Genomic DNA, 17,031 nt, shown 5'->3' on the forward strand with positions numbered 1-17,031 from the left:
TGAACCTTCCTATTTCTTGGACTAATTCCATTAGAGAGTTAACAACGTGTTTGATTTTGGTGACTCATATTTTAGGCAGCCCTAGATTCTAGATGCTGACTACACACACTTTTTACCAGTCTTTTGGGATGTATAGGAAAAAAAAAAAAAAACAGAATGCCAGTCTTTTAACCCACAAATCTTGCAGGGGTAGGGGAAACCTGGAAGTCTTCACTGTGTCTGTGTTTTCTGTTTCAATAGGCTTCCCGAGTCTTACGTGCATGACACTTCAGGAGAATCCCCAGAAGTGTCATGACTTTTAATAAGAACTTCATGTCATGCAAGTTAGCAGGTGCTCGGTCCAAGAGAAACTAACTTGCTTTGTCCTTTTCTGCTGAAGAAAAGGAGCAGCATGTGATTTCTTGTGTACGTGTGATGTTGATCTTCCATGTCACACCACACCCTTTGAACCTATACCTTCACATTTTAACAGCTACGCGAAGCTTTTCCTGGAGGCTCCAGCTTTTCCCATGAAAGGCATCAGCTGCCCGGTGCACCCCGTGTAATGAGCATGCTTCACATGATGATGTGTTAACCACAGTGTCAAATCCTGACTCAGGGAGTTGCTGACTCAATTCTTCTTTATTTTAGTTCTCAGCGAAAGGACCCCGGAAACACTGCAAACTATTCTAATACCTAGGTTTGAATTGTCACTGAGCACTCTAGGTAAAAATTATTAAACATTACAGCTTGTTATTACCTTGGAAATTTAATGCATGCTTTAAAGAAATCCTTAGGCTAATTCATTCAAATTGATCTCCTCTTAGGAAAGAAGGGACAAATGCTTTATAGAACCGTAAGCTCCCCAACGTCAAGCCCTTAAATGTTAGAAAACATTTTATAACTTAGGATCCTGAAGAGTCTTTATGACAAATCCTTTCATGGTTTTTCTTTTTGGCGGTCATATTTTGATATTACATGTGATTCTTCTTACTCAAAATCACTGTGTCACTGAATAAATTATTTTCTATACTTTTTCTAAATATCTTTTTACTCCATTGTTTATCCTGGCCGAGAAGATAAATTTATGATCGTTTTTGTAGACTGTTTCTTACAATTTATTTATGAGTGCAATATCAAAAATTGTTGGAGGAGGAGGTTAAATATAAAGCCATGTAGTTACTGAGATTCTATCCTTAAAAGCCATTAGATGGACATTTTTTAGTTCAGATGTGTTTAGTGCTTGATTTGAGTTAAAATGAAATATATCTAAGGGCACACAAACACATAATTAAAGAAATTAGGAAAGTCACTTAGTAAAGGTGAAATGGAGAACCCAAATTCTTCAAATCTAGCAGCTCGATTATAAAGAATAGAACGAGAAGCTTGATTATAGTAGCCAGCACTGAAATCACAAGAATAAGAAATACGACTAACAACAATTTACTTGACATGAATAATTTTCCTTTTTGTGTCTTTTTTGTTGTTTTTGCAAGCTTGAGATTTTGAAAAATCTTTTCTCTGTTCCTTGTACCTCACTCAGGTTGTAACATGTCTTATATGTTTCGTTGCAGCTCCGAAAAGGCTTCCAGAATTTCCTCAGGCAAAAACACCCTTCCCTTTTGAGAAACCTGGGGGCACCTTGGGTAATAACAGCACCTTAAACCTGGTGTTCAGATGTGGGTGCAGATTGCTTAATTGTGTAGGCCATGTTTACTGGATCCTATGTCAGCAAACTTCAACGTACTGATGAATTTGGGTAACTCAACCAAACAAGGGATTGATTTAAAAACAAAAAACCCTTATTTGATGACATTTTCTACAACTTCAGTAACAGTCATCATTATGTTAATTCTATATAGATTTAGGTTTTGTCCTCAAAAATGTTGAAAGTATGACACCAAATTCTGGCCTCTTTCTGATCACTAAATGCTCTCTGGATGGATGCATAATGATTTCCCAACTTTTGATTGAAATAGTGTGTGCTTTTAATTGCAAGCTTCTGGTAGTCACGTAACCATACCGGCAACCTATTTGTATCCTTTTCTCCTCTCAAAAAATAATCTTCAGCGACTTGCATTTCTTTTTGCTGTAGCTTCCATTGAAAAGCCATGGATTGTGCCTACAAGTAAAATATATGAAGATTCCAAACCTCTCCCACCTCAAACTGGTAATTTTTTTCTTTTTTCTTTTTAAAATCAATTGGAACAACAGTATTGAATAACTTCTCTTATTTTTATTTTTATAGGTTCCTTAGTTGATTATCAAAATACTTGTAGTAAATGGTAAAGCTATAATGCGTTCTTGATACTTGGAGGAATGTCGTGTTTTTCTCAATGCTAAAGTAAAACAGCTTTGTGTTTGTTTTAAAACTCTGTTTTAATGTCTGGATATATAATTAGAAGGGTGGCTAGAAGGTGAACTGTGAATTGGCACATGGATTTTCTGGAGACCTCTGTAGTGACATTGAGAACAGTAACAAAAATAAGGTATCTTGGGTCTGATGTGTATCAGCTTAATGTTTCCCTTGCAGGTGGATATTTGTTTTTTGTTTTTTTTTTCCAACAAACATATTCAGTAAACAGTAGAGAGCTCACTATGTGCAGGGCATTGCTAAGTACTAAAATCTGTTAAGAATATTGTGATAAAGAGGAAAGACCACAGGTCTTGGCATTAAAAATGAACCTTGATTCCTGTTCTGGCTTTCCCATTAACAGTATACTTTAGCTCTTTTTCTACTTTCCTGGGTCTTAGTTTGTTCTTTTATAAATTGTGGCAATTGGCTTTTTCTCCTGAGAATTCTTTGTCCCACCATTAAGACTGATGATGGAGACAGCTTCCCTTTAAAAAAAAAACACAGCAATAACATATTTTCTTAATTAAAAAGTTATTTCCTATACATCTTGTCTTTGCTAGGGGTCTAGCAACTAAAGAGAATAGTCAGCATGTGAGAATTATACTAAAACCTCAGAAACCACTTGGTATGATTACATCCATGATTTTTGTTTTACTTGTTTGTATTTAATTGTTGTGCACTTCCAGTTGTGATGCTTTGAGTACGTATAATATAGTATGTAATGTAGTTGAAGTTCATGTAATGAAGTTAAGTACACTGACATTTTGTGGTATTTTCCAGAAAGGATTCCAGCAGAGGACTGGTTTGAGAAAGGATGAGAATGAGCCTTCAGAGGCATAGATGTTAGCTAAATTATTCCTTCTCTGTTACATGTAATGGGCTCAGATCTCAGCAAAAGATAAAAGGATGGCATCACATGAAGTAAGCATGTCTATTATAGTCTCCCCTAGTTTTCTCCAGTGGGAAAACACTTGAAAGTTGGTGATGGTTGTCAACCATCCAGAGAAGTCTCAAATTGGGTCTTACACGGGCTTCGTTCCCCTAGAGTCACTGACCCTGAAACTGTAATGCAATTACTTAATGTGGGTGCAAAAATATCCTTAGCATTCCAGGTCACCTGAGTCTAAAATCTGGGTCCGGGGTAGAGTTTCATATGGAGCCATTCCACAGGCCCAGCTGCACTGTGGCTATGGAGCAACAACCAGTCCGTGGACCTGTGTGATGGTTTATCTCCTGTACTGTGGCATGCCTGGCCTGGCTCCCATGTCCTTCATGAGGATTATGGCTCTCAAACCAAACTAGGGCCCACGGGACTAAATAAAGGCTTAGGCCCCTTTCGTCTCTTAGCTTGGGTTATTTACCTTGGGGGCATAGGGCAACCTGCATTTCCGTTGAGCAGCCTGTAGTTTTTTTGTGTCTATGATTATTCAAGAATGAACTGACCAGAGCCTCAAGGAAACTGCTTATGGAATTTTAATGGCTAGGACATGAAATATATATAAATCCTGAACTGAACTAAGCTTTGGGGAGGGAGGAGAATATGTTGGGAAGGGAGGATTGTAGGGTTACAAAGAGAGATGAAATAAAAGATCCTAGTGAAGGAAAAGTTCCTTTTGCCTTTAATTCCAGAAAGGAATATTCTGGCCTTGCTCTGATGGAGTATGAATAGTGGCTAATGCAGCAGGAAGTGCTTGCATTATTCCGTTACCTCACTGCTGCCAGAGCAACCTTAAGCTGCCGGAGAACTTCCAACTTTGACTGCCAACCCCCTCTGGATGAAGTGTTGGGCTTGTCATGGCTGTAACAGTTCAGTAGGTAATGATCTCAGGCCTGGGCATTGGCCCTAGAAATTTGCAAGCCTTCCCTCACAACACTTAAATTTTATATTTCTGCTACTTAGTATGCTCCTTGGAACAGCAGCATTGGCATCACCAGGGAAGTTGTTAAAAAGCCATAATCTTGGGCTTTACTCCAAATCTACTGAATCAGGATCTGCTTTTTAAACAAGGTCTCCAGGGAATTGGTATGAATGTAAAGTTTGAGAAGCACTACCTTATCACTAACCTCTAATATTTTACACATGTAGGTAAGAATCATCAAATGTAGTCAGTTGTAGGATGGGAGGCCTCAAGTCAATATAAGATTGGTTTCTCAAAGTGGGTGATTATGTCTTGTTTCTACTAATGCTTCTATCTCTTATGTAAGTGTTCTGTGTGGCATCTTCCTAACATGTTAAAATTAAAATTTATCCTATATATTGTGACTTAAAGAGTTGATATATTCATGCTATCCTTTCATTCATTTAAGACTTTCCTGTTTCTTGTGATTAATTTTGTGTGAATTTATACGTGTACTAAGTTTCTATTTCCTATTTAGTTTCAATGTATAGGATTATTTTACTTTCCAGTCATTCACCGTGGTTTCCTAATGGAATTGTTTTAGAAAGTCAGAAGAGAGAGGGGTAGAGATAGTAGTGGAATGCTGGTCCATAATACCATTCGTCCCATTTTTAGTTATTATATCTTTTGAAGAAATGATACATTTTAGCTGGGGTTAATGATATTATTAACACTTTTTGTTAATAATGAACACATTTTGTTTTCTTTGGGGTGTAGTGTGTCTGTATTTGCTATATGAACTCCCTTCAGCCAAAGACCACTAGGACCACACCTGTATTTGAACAAAGTTAAAGCTGTTGCTCATTCTAACAATGGAGAATGCAGAGCATGAGGAACTGTGGGGTCCTTGGTAAGAGGGTACTAGAAAGGACTCCCTGTAGGACTTGGTCTTGTTTTAGGTGATTCTGGGGAGGGTCCAAGGAAGCAATGCCTGGATTGGCTGCTGCCAGAAAACGGGAGTAATTCCATAACCAAGTATCTTAATTCTTAACTAGCAGGCAGGAAGAACAGTGAAGTTGTGATTGGTAAATCCATATTAGCCAGAAAGTGGGGATAGTAATTTTTGTTTTGCACACAACCAAACAGTGGTCTTGTTTTTGTCTTGATCTGTGTCGGTCACCCAGCGGTCTTGTCTGATATCAGTGTTACTTCAAATTGTTGATGTTGAGCAGGAGAGTGCCACAGCCCAACTGTGGGTGCCAGGCCAACTCCTGGTGCCAGAGGCTGCTTTTCTCTTTAACAACCATTAAGTGTGACTTACCAGTACCTTTTGTAGAATTCATTTTGCTTCAGCATTTACTAGATTTGTTTTCCATATTTACTTCATGTTTTGTATCAAATGATCACAGCGCATGCTCTCAAAAAGCTGTCTGTATTACTTTGGGATATAAAAAAGCTGTATGGAAATTTTAATTTGCATGTTGATTATTTAAATCCCTAGGTCAATTCAATAGATTATGAAAGAGTGAAATAGGGTATTTGGAATTTGGAATATTGTGGAAAATCTGAGAAGTGTAATCATCAAACATGTTTTTCCCCACTTTTAGCCTATTTGCTCCAACCTTAGTATGGCATTTTTTTGATCTCATCATTTAGAATTGTATTTTGTATTCAACCTTCTCTAAAGTATGCTGAAGTAGGATTGATTGATATCTTTATTCCCTTGGCAAACCTAAGTTTTCTTAAAGTTTAGAAAAGAGAGGATTAAAATCTGCTCTATAATTATACATCAGAATGTATACTCTTTAAAATAAATTCTATATTAAAAGAAAGTTGGCCACCTTTTAAAAATATGTAAGTGCTTGTAACAGAAACTCAGGAAAGAAAATTTTTCTGATGACATGATAGAATTGGTCTTAGGTTCTATTGAAAAGTGCTCAGTTGACTATGATTTCTGTGTACTATAGAGTGAGTTCTAGAAGAGTAGTCTACCTTCCGGTCCCCCAAAGAAGTGTGCATTTGTGTGTATGTGCATGCACTTGTTGAATTGCTTCTTCATTGGTATAATTTTGTATTTGCACAGCAATTTCCTATTAAGAGATTGAAAGGTTGTATATATACCATCCTATTGATCCTCCAGAAGTCCCTGGAAATAAAGAGAGTTACCATTTTCTTTTAAAGCAACAAGTGAGAGGCTTGCCCCTGAATGAGTAGAGGAGCAAAAACTAGATCCTCATTGGTTTCTTTCCTAAGCTTCTAACAACCACACCAAATTAAGAGTGAAATAATGTTATACAGTTTACTTCGAAATTTTTTCTTGAATAGCTTCCCAACAGAGCAAATGATGCTAGGACCAGGTGCCTTCTAGATTTTTAAGCAACATTAAGTGGTCTGTGAGTAAGAATGGCCACTTTCTGACATTCATTCTTCTTGTGAATGTGATCACTGATCTGTGACCTATGCAGTGACACAGCTGGGTTAATAACCAACTCAACTACGTTGCAGTTACGTGGCTGTAGACAAGTGATTTAACCTCTGAGAGTCTCAATTTTCTCACCTATAAAATGGAAATATAATTTTTTTTCATTGAGTGTTATGTCTTGGAAATAATGTGTTTAAAAAAATAGTGTAAGTCACTAAATCTAATTCACAGTACTTGAGAGGTACTCTGTCATCCTTTCCTTAATACAATGGACTCTTGAATTGAATGCATCCCCTTCCTACCACACTGCCCATCCCAAACCTCCTGAATTGTTGCAGATACTCAATAATAATAGTAATAATAATAAAATAACATGACTGAAAAAAAGGAAGAAGGAAGAGAGACAATAAAAAGACTCTAACTTACATATAAGCTTAACAAAAGATTCTTGGGTCTTCATTTCACTTGTTGAAACATTTTTTAAAAAGAATGTATAGGATATATGCATTGTTATTTAAAGAGGCATTGCCCCCATGGAATGGTCTGACATCTTATTAACTCTGGGCAAGGATGTATAACACAGCCACACTGTTGAGTTAGAGTAGCAACCTGAATCTTTCTATAAACTGGGCCCTGAGACCCTTCCTAGGTTCAAGGAGTAAAATGATGTGTGACCAACTTGCTCTGTTTTCCATGGGCACCAGAAGTGGGAGAGGCAGCATAAATGATGTGTGTACCATCCCACAACTCAGGCACGTGCATCATTTCTCAAGCCCTTATGTCATTGAAGGGGTAAGATGGAAATCATCTTTTGGTTTCTGGCTTCATAGTGTCATCAGTGTTAAGCCTCCTTAACTTGATCATCCACTTAAAAAGACCATCAGTACCAGGAAAGAATTTTTTTTTTAATTTTTTAAGTTTATTTATTTTGAGAGAGAGAGCATGAACAGGGGAAGGGCAGAGAGAGAGGGAGAGAGATGATCCTAAGCAGGCTCCATGCTGTCAGCCCAGAACCTGACTCAGGGCTCAAACTCACAAACTGTGAGTTCATGACCTGAGCCAAAACCAAGAGCAAATGCTTAACCCATTGAGCCACCCAGGTGCTCCAGAAAATATTTTTTTTTGTTTACTTACTTCTAAAACAAAGTTTTTTTTTAAGGTTTATTCATTTTTCAGAGACAGAGCATGAGTGGGGGAGGGGGAGGGGCAGAGAGAGAGGGTGAGAGTAAGACAGGCACCCCAAGCCCCTAATGTGGGGCTTAAACTCATGAACCATGAGATCATGATCTGAGCCAAAGTTGGTCGCTTAACCAACTAAGCTACCCAGGTGCCTGTAATACCAGGAAAGATTTAAAGTTTGTTTGTTTTATTTTCAGAGAAAGAGAACGAGAACATGCACACCCAAGCAAGCAGGGGAGGGACAGAGAGAGAGGGAGAGAATCCCAAGCAGGCTCTGTGCTGTCAGCACAAAGCCTAATGTGGGGCTCAAACCCAGGAATGGTGAGATCATGACCTGAGCAGAAACCAAGAGTCGGTTGCTTAACCGACTGGGCCACCCAGGTGCCCTATTACCAGGAAAGATTTAAAGCTCAATTCAGACAAAGATAATGGTTTCTTTATACAACCCAAGATGATCTGACATGTTCATTTTCATTTTTAGAAAACTCTCCTGACTGTTCTTTCCTCAGTGTACCCAGACTAACTGATTTTTCCCTCCAAATGTACTGTGACTTACTATTAAGACAACTCCATCTTCTGGCATAATTCCTTCCCCTTGAACAACAAACAGTTATCCTTAGAAGCTCTCCCTTGACCACAGAGTCAGAACTGAGAATGATCAGCCTCAGTCTTTTCATTAGAATCTACTTTGAGAGCTGCCTTTAGGAGTTCATCACTTACTATTTTCAGTACTTTGTAGAACTTCAGGAAATTACTATATGCACTTAAGATCTATAAATCATTTAAAGACCTGAATGCTGAATGATCACACATGGGGAGTGGTATACTGGTTGGAAAATTGTGGTTTGCTCAGAGTGGTTGAAGAGAGATTGAACTCTATCTACATTTGGACCTTACTGCCTCCCTGTGAGTTGTTGATGATTACAGATCTGGCCCACCCAACTGGATAAGCCCTAGAGAGGAGAAAAAAGTGGAGATGAGTGGTAGTGTTGATGCTTACAGAGCAGGAAAATAGGATTCACGTGTAGCAGATGGTTTACAGATTCACTGTGGCCTCTTAGAGATTTACAGCCTCAGCCTTTGGTTTTGCTTCATGAGCATTTTCTTGTATGCACTATTTTCACAAATTTCAAGTCCAAACAGAAAGATACTTTATTTTTCCATCAACTAAGGAAAGCACGATGTATTTATTTAAATGGTACTGAGAACTGTGTGTGTGGTGTTCATAAATGCTTTTCTCATCCCGCTATTTATTGATAGTCCTATTGTATCTTCCCGTTGCTTCTTCGTATGTTTTTAGGATTCTATTTCCATGGCAGGGTATGGCCACATAAGCATATGGCAGGTAATTAATTGTGTAGTAGAGGAAGAGATCTGTGTGCACAAGTATGTGTATCATAAAATAATTAAAGGGGCCTATTCATTTATTTTCATTTGTCCTTACTAAGAGCATGAACTACTCAGCTGTCAAACTGTTATTTGTTCATTGTAATGGCCATCTTGCAGGCTAACTCTATTAATTCTACTAATTAATAGAAAGTTATTCCTATTAATTTTATTGAGTCTCCACCATGTACCAGGCTCTGGGGTAAAATAAACTTTGGAGTGCGTCATGAACATGACTGACTCAATTTCTGTCCTAATGACGCCTTTCACCTAAGAATTTGATGAAAAAGGAAAGTCTTTCACATAGGTACTAACATTCATGGAATTTGAATGGAATAAATTGATAAGTTCTTAATAAGTGGAAATGCTTTATCTGTGTGCTATCACATTTCCAGAGCAATATCAGAGCATTTTTATGATGGGATTTACATCTGATTAGTTTTTTAAAATCATTTTTAAAAAATGTACAACTGGGGCACCTAGGTGGCTCAATTGGTTAAGCATCCGACTTTGGCTCAGGTTACAGTCTCATTGCTTGTGAGTTTAAGCCCAATATTGGGCTCTCCACTGTCAGCACAGAGTCCACTTGGGATCCTCTGTCTCCCTCTCTCTGCCCTCCTGCCACTAGCACTCTCTTTCTTTCTCTCTCAAAAATAAACATCTAAAAAAATAAAACATGTAACCAACAAAACATAATTTAACAATGTGGTTTTAGGAAGTTGTGAGCAAATGAGCAAATGTTAGTATGGCTTATTTCATAATAATTTTTCTGAGAAATATAAAAGTGAAATTGAGTTATGATAAGTCATTACTGCTACTTGAAAGAAAATAATTGCTCTTTCTAACCTTCGAATTGAACTACCTATTTTACTTGGATTGGTTCTGCAGCTTTTGGTCCCATTTATGTTCTGTGGATGCGAGACTAGAGATAATGCTTAATGTCAAACAGGAGCATTTCCTCCACATCGGTGATAGAAAATATTTGCCTCTAAACAGTAATGCATGATAGCATGTGGAGAGTCTAAGAAACAGGAATTTGCTCTTCACTCTTAGCTATCTATCACTCTTATAGCTGGAGTAGCCTTTTAAAAGCCAAGAGGCCTAATCATTTGACACATTTTACTCTGGTATAGAAACACATATACAAGAATTTCATAAAGAAATCAAGAGCTGTTTTTTTAAATTTATTATTTTTTTAATGTTTATTTATTTTTGAGAGAGAGAGAGTGAGTGGGGAGGGGCAGAGAAAGAGAGGGAGACAGAGAATCTGAAGCAGGTTCCAAGCTCTGAGATGTCAGCACAGAGCCCAATGCAGGGCTTGAACCCATGAACAGTGAGATCATGACCTGAGCTGAAGTCAGATGCTTAAACGACTGAGCCACCCACGTGCCCCATTTTTGTTTTTTGTTTGTTTGTTTTTGTCTTTGTTTTGAGAGAGAGAAAGCGTGCATGAGCAAGTAGAGGGGCAGAGAGAGAGAGAGAATCCCAAGCAGGCTCCACTGCTGTCACTGCAGAGCCTGATGCTGGGTTTGGTCTCACAAACTGTGAGATCATGACCAGAACTGAAATCAAGAAGAGTCAAATGCTTAATGAGCTGAGCCACCCAGGTGCCCCAAGAGCTGTTGATTTTTAGAGAACTCCATTTTTGACACTGTTCTCTCCTCCGGTATCTATTATTTGAGATTCACAAAACGTGTTTAATTTTTTTTAATACTTATTTATTTTTGAGAGAGAGACAGAGCACGAGCAGGGGAGGGGCAGAGAGAGAGGGAAACACAGAATTGGAGGCAGGCTCTAGGCTGACAGCACAGAGACCGATGCAGGGCTCGAACTCGTGAACCGTGAAATCATTACCTGAGTCGAAGTTGGATATTTAACTGACTGAGCCACCCAGGTGCCCCAAAAAAGCATGTTTAAGCCATGAGTGAAGGGGGGGGGGTGATAACGTGCCTCTCAAAGCTGCTCAAACAACATAAAACTTCCAGCAAGTGGTATTTGTGAGTTATTAGCACTCTTGTTCTTAACTATTCAACTCTCAGAAACTCCAGAAATAGAAATAGCAGGGACCAAGTCTTCTGGAAGATGTGTTTTAATATTAAGTATATTTGAGAAAATGTTTTAGGTGTGAGAGGTCTGTGATACTTGGGAACTTCCCAACATGAGGCACCATGGCCAGAGGATGACAGAAGGAGGGCTTCCTTCCCCAGTATAGTGCTTTCTGAGAATAACTTGAGGGAAGATGCCAGCCTGGCTTGCAACCAGGCAAATAGAAAGGAATTATCAATATAGAAAAGAAATAGAAAGGGGGTACTCTTGGGACAAAAAGTACAGAATATAAGAAAGCTGGTTCAGTGTTACTAGATAGAAGGGATGTGTATGACTTAGGGTAACAAAAAGACAGTTGTAGCGTTTTTCAAAAGTTAGCAGCAATATAATTAAAAGTCAAGATACTTATTCATAACTTCTAGTATAAGAAGTTTAAATAGAAGTTGGGAAAGTTTTCCTAACTTGTTTGGTAATACATAGAGCTGACTTGGGTATATCCATGACTTGAAATTGGCTTGAAGCAAGCAAGATCAGCAACCACCAGCATTTTTGTCCTTCAAAAGGTTTGTCGTTCTTATCTGACTCTTTAAAATTGTAGGTAGGCTAGAGAAAACCTTGCATTGCAATTTAAAGCATTGGCTCTTAGAACATGTGCATGACTCTCAGAATGTTCTTTCTGTTTTTGAAGATTTTGCAAAGTAGTAGATTGGCCTTCACGAAGAGAATTCTATTTCCTGCTGCTTCAGTATGTGGTGCAATATAAACTGCCCTCTGTGCATATCTGGGTGTATCACACAGTCTGATATTATCTTTCTTACACCTTCAACTAGCACTGGTTCAAAGTCATGACATGGTCGCTGACTGACAAGTAACCTTGCTGAGTAAATTTTCCTATGAATTCCTTTTTATTTTATTTCTGTAGAGCCATTTTGAATGGGTCAGGAAAGTAACATGTATCTCATGACAATTAATGCTTTCTCTTCACCTCCCATTACCATACTGACAGCTCTTTGTGCAGAAAAAGAGAACATCTTTTTTTTTTTTTTTTTTTTTTTTTTGGGACAGAGAGAGACAGAGCATGAACGGGGGAGGGGCAGAGAGAGAGGGAGACACAGAATCGGAAACAGGCTCCAGGCTCTGAGCCATCAGCCTGACGCGGGGCTCGAACTCACGGACCGCGAGATCGTGACCTGGCTGAAGTCGGACGCTTAACCGACTGCGCCACCCAGGCGCCCCAAAAGAGAACATCTTTAATTTTTATTTTGATGCTCTTTTTGCTTGCAGATTCAACTCTTACGTGAACATGAAATTTATCCCTGTATTAAGATCAACCTTGTTTTTCAAGGTCACCCTGCTTTCCTTGGTTTATGTAGAATATTAAATTTATCTTGAAATCCACCTAGATTGTAGAAGGGCTCATGGCTCCACTAGGAATATAGAAAGAAAGTTGCCTCTAGGTAAAGTGGCAGGAGGCGTGGTGCAAGAAGAGAGTACTGGTCTTAATTCAGCTCTTCTTGGCCCTGTTAATGGGATGACAAATACACTGAACTTGACAAAGCCTGTGTGGGACCACTGGCAGATGTCTTCACGGCTGCGAATCTCAACTTCATCATATAGAAAATGGAATTAACACGCCATTATCTAGAAAATGGGTATAATGCCTACCTCACATGTTTCTCAGGGATATTGAGAGGGTTAAATAAGCTGATATGTGAGAAAGTGCCATGCAAACTGGAAAGTGCCGTCCAAACATAAGATACCATGATGGTAACTTTTACTAAGTAGGAAGACTAAGCTATTTGGTGCAAATAGCTTCAATGTGACTGTTGTTTCCTTCTTTGGAAATCTCTCCTCAAATTGCTTCTGACTCATTTATGTTTATACTCTTTGAAGCTCTTTGATTTAGAGCTGGCACCGCTTCATTGTAAATATATAGCACTATGTGCACATCACCCACAAGGCCAGTGCCAGGGCTCACTGTACAAAAGCCTTTAGTTTGGGGAAAGCCTAGAGGCAAGTCTTAGTGATTGCTTACACATTTAGTGACAAGACCAATAGCCCAGAGCCTAAATGCACTAGCACTTACATAAAACTCTGTTTTACCCAGCATTAAACTGTGTCATGAAATTTTTTAAAATTAATCAAAATTAACATCTTCTCTTTTGTTTTACCTTTTCTTTTAAAAGCAACTTATGATGTTTTCTCAAGCCCTACAACATCAGATGAGCCTGACATATCAGAACCCCATACAGGTATACCCCGCCTCTCAATTCTTTCTTTGGAAGCCAAATGTTCTGACAACACTACGCCTCATTCTTGCTTTAACTTGCACAGAGTGAAAAAGCATACTCTTCAGGGTTCTGCAGGAGAGAAGTGGCAGTCTGTGTCAGTGAGATGGATTCTACCCATTTCTCTGTTGAGCGATTACTTCTTTATCAATAATAAGCTCTGCCACACGTGGGGGATGCAGATAAATTTGGTTGCCACTGACCCAGAGTAATGTATTAACAGAATCACTCTAAAAAGGTTTTAGATTCTTAGGGACTTTTCTGTAGAGCAGTGGTTCTCAGATGGGGATGATGTTTCTCTCTTCTCCCCCCAGAGGCATTTGGCAACGACTAGAGATATTTTTGATTGTCACAACTGGGGAAGGTGGCACTGACTTCTAGTGGGTAGAGGCCAGGGATACTGCCAAACCCTGCAATGTACAGGACAGCCCCCCTCCCCCCAACAACAAAGAATTATGCAGCCTTAAAAGGCAATAGTGATGAGCTGAGAAATCGTGCACTAGAGCAATCATGTCATTCCTTGGTCTATAGAAGTTCAGTTGGATCTGATCTTTGGCATTCTCCTACTGATCCACATACAGTGAATGTAACTCAATCTAATAATTCATTTTAGCAACTGTTTATTAAGCACCTACTAAACTAGGTACTATGAAAGATTCCAAGTCAATATGAGTGGTCTCTGCTAGACATAGATATATGTCTGATATTTTTGTATATTTCACCTGATATCCACATTATTTGTGCCATGATAAAAGCAAATAATTTTAAATAGCAGAAAATAAGAGAAAAAATGGAATAGAGTGTTGAGTGTGTTCACTTAGTAGTTAAACAAAGGTGAGAAACCAGAAAAGCCAACTGAAGACAAGTTGAATACATGAAACGTTTTTATAATGGTTTCTAATGTTTAAAGTATATATGTTTTTAAAAGTGAGTTCATCTTCAGCTCCTAATGAATCACTAGTTTTAAAATGTTGGTCAGCAGTTGTTCAAGTGTTCGTGATACTTTTCCCCATATGAGGAATAATTTATTACTCATGAATTTGTATTTTATTCTTGGGGCCTTCTGCTTTTATAAATGTTGACATTTATTCCAACAGAAACAAGTGATCCATTTCTGGATTCTGTCCCACCTAAAACTTCTAGAACTCTTGAACAGCCAAGGGCAACACTGGGTAATGTTTTTAACAGAAAAATCCTACTTTGTTTTCCATCAAGAGAAAATCCATGTGAATGCCATTCTTCCAAATGACCATTTCATTCCATCACATTTAATCATTTATTTCATTCCTATTTCTGAATATATATATTTTTTCCTGTAATGCAGTCATCTTATGTTCCATTTTGGGTGTGTGTACCCTCTCTTCCTCTCTCTTTTTGAACTCTAATAGATGATTATTTTTTCCATCCTTAAAGGAATGAAAAGCTTTGAAAACTGCATGGACTCTTCATCATCCATATCATCCCATCTCATGTGTTTATGGCCTGTATCACCTCTCTTCCATGTGTTGAGTCTGCCTGGAGTGAACTGCTGAACGATCATCATTCTGACCTTTTCTTTAAATCATTATTTCATCCACCAGCTTTCAACACTATATGCATTTTTCATTCTTAATCATGGACTTGTAGCATGTGCTTGGTAACACCATCTAAAAAGCATGATAAAATCCTTAAAATACCTCTTTTTAACTGGAATGACTTGGTGGTGGGGTGTTTGTATTTTCAGCTCCAAGTGAAACACCATTTGTTCCTCAAAAACTGGAAATCTTTACTAGTCCTGAAATGCCACCTACAACACCTGGTAACTAATGATGTTTTTATTTGTATACTTTGAAAGAACAGATAAAATGACCAAAAAGAATCTGTTACGTTGGATTTCGAGAATATTTTCAGTAGTAAATATTTCCCTTTATTCTATACCATGAAATTCTTCCGAGAACTAGGTTATCTATCATAATTTGCCTTGTGAGAATCCTCAAAGAATCTCCATAATCTTGGTGTCCATATATTTGAAGAATTATTTCCCTTCTATAATCCTTTCAATTCTGCCAACCAGAAAACAGAAGTGGAATTACAGACCATAGTTATTCTAAAATACATTCCCTTCTCTTCAGCATGATTAAATAGCACTTGGTCAGAATATTTTTCTCAAAGTAGTCTAAATATAAAGAGCACCAAGTAGATTCTATAACCCTGGAAATAAGAAAAGATGGGTAAGAAAGATAACACAGCCTACATTCTATAATGGTCTAAAAGTTGTTAGAATAATGTAATTCATTAACTCCTGGTGAGGTTAGTAATGAGCTACAGAATTAAAGAAGTTCTGAACTTCCATTCTCTAAATCCCAAATATTTGTGTTTGTCCTCTGTTGTTTGGTAAATTATCTTTTGGGTTCTTAACTGTACCTTGTGTTCTTGAATCCCTCAAGAGTGCTTACCTCCCAGTACATTTAACTCAACAATATACCTTCAGTGTTCATATAGACACTTAATTCATTTTGGCCCAATCAGCACATTTATTGAGAACCTTCTGGGTATAAAGCACAGTGCCTGGCATTCTGGGCATACAAAGAAATAAAAAGCAGTTCTTGTACTCAAGGAGTTTACAATTGTGACCTGATTGGCCTCTGTGCAATATTATTTATCAAAGCTATATTAAATCTTCTTTCAGCTACCCAGCAAACTACATCTATCCCTTCTACACCTAAACGACGCGTCAGGCCCAAAAAACCAAGAACCAAACCTGGTAAATAATGGTCTCTTTAACTTCTCAGGATACTTAATTCCAAATACATAATGTCTCTATTTTCTTTTTCATAAAAAGAAGCTATATGATTCTACAGGTCAAAGTTTCTGCACAAAATTTGAAATTAGCTGAAGATGAATTAATGCAAAATGACAAAAATCAAACAATTTTTCAATAAGACTTCATTGAAAATTAAGTCCATGATCTTCTTGCTTGTGAATTTCGGTATAAACCCAGAAACAAGTCCTAATGTCTTGTTAGTGTTAGGAAGTAAGATAGTTTGATTTATTTCCTTGGTATGCATGTATATTTAGGTGTTTATTAGGCTAGCAGTTGGTGTTTGGGGAGCCTACTATGTTTTCAACTGAGCTAGGGCAATGGCTGAGAGGAGAGACCATGACTCTGACTCTCCAAATGCTTATAATCTCAAAAAGATTCTACAGCAGAGAATGAGAGAGCTGCTTGTGAGACTATAATACTCGTGCAGAAGCTCAGAAAAAGAGTTGAGGATGTAAGCTTCAAAATATGTGTAGGGTTTAGACAGAGGAGGAGGAGGAGGGAACACATCCCAACACCGAATTTGCATGGTAGAGGTAGCTTATCAGGAGGTACTATTTTTCACTGTCAAGTAATACACTCAGAATCATGCCCAACTAATCAGGTTTTGCTTATTCCATGATAGTATACAGTTTTTTTATTGCCTTTGCTATTAGGACTGAACTTAGAAATTATTTCCCAAAACCTGTACTCACTGTCTTTGTAAACACTGACAATTAAATATGGCAGGATTTGAA

At 38.0% G+C, this 17,031-nt stretch overlaps 1 protein-coding gene across 1 annotated transcript in view; it reads left to right on the forward strand.

Annotated features, from left to right (window-relative positions):
- The window catches only part of LOC115523333 (ABI family member 3 binding protein), a 270,902-nt gene that overhangs the window by 127,895 nt on the left and 125,976 nt on the right, over nucleotides 1-17,031 (forward strand). The window contains exons 12-17 of the mRNA XM_030329269.1: nucleotides 1,554-1,625; nucleotides 2,075-2,149; nucleotides 13,393-13,458; nucleotides 14,592-14,666; nucleotides 15,218-15,292; nucleotides 16,163-16,237. Coding sequence (XP_030185129.1) covers nucleotides 1,554-1,625; nucleotides 2,075-2,149; nucleotides 13,393-13,458; nucleotides 14,592-14,666; nucleotides 15,218-15,292; nucleotides 16,163-16,237 — 438 coding nt within the window. The remainder of the gene's footprint in view (nucleotides 1-1,553; nucleotides 1,626-2,074; nucleotides 2,150-13,392; nucleotides 13,459-14,591; nucleotides 14,667-15,217; nucleotides 15,293-16,162; nucleotides 16,238-17,031) is intronic.

The sequence above is a fragment of the Lynx canadensis genome, chromosome C2, assembly GCF_007474595.2.
Source record: "Lynx canadensis isolate LIC74 chromosome C2, mLynCan4.pri.v2, whole genome shotgun sequence".
Taxonomy (NCBI): Eukaryota; Metazoa; Chordata; class Mammalia; order Carnivora; family Felidae; genus Lynx; species Lynx canadensis.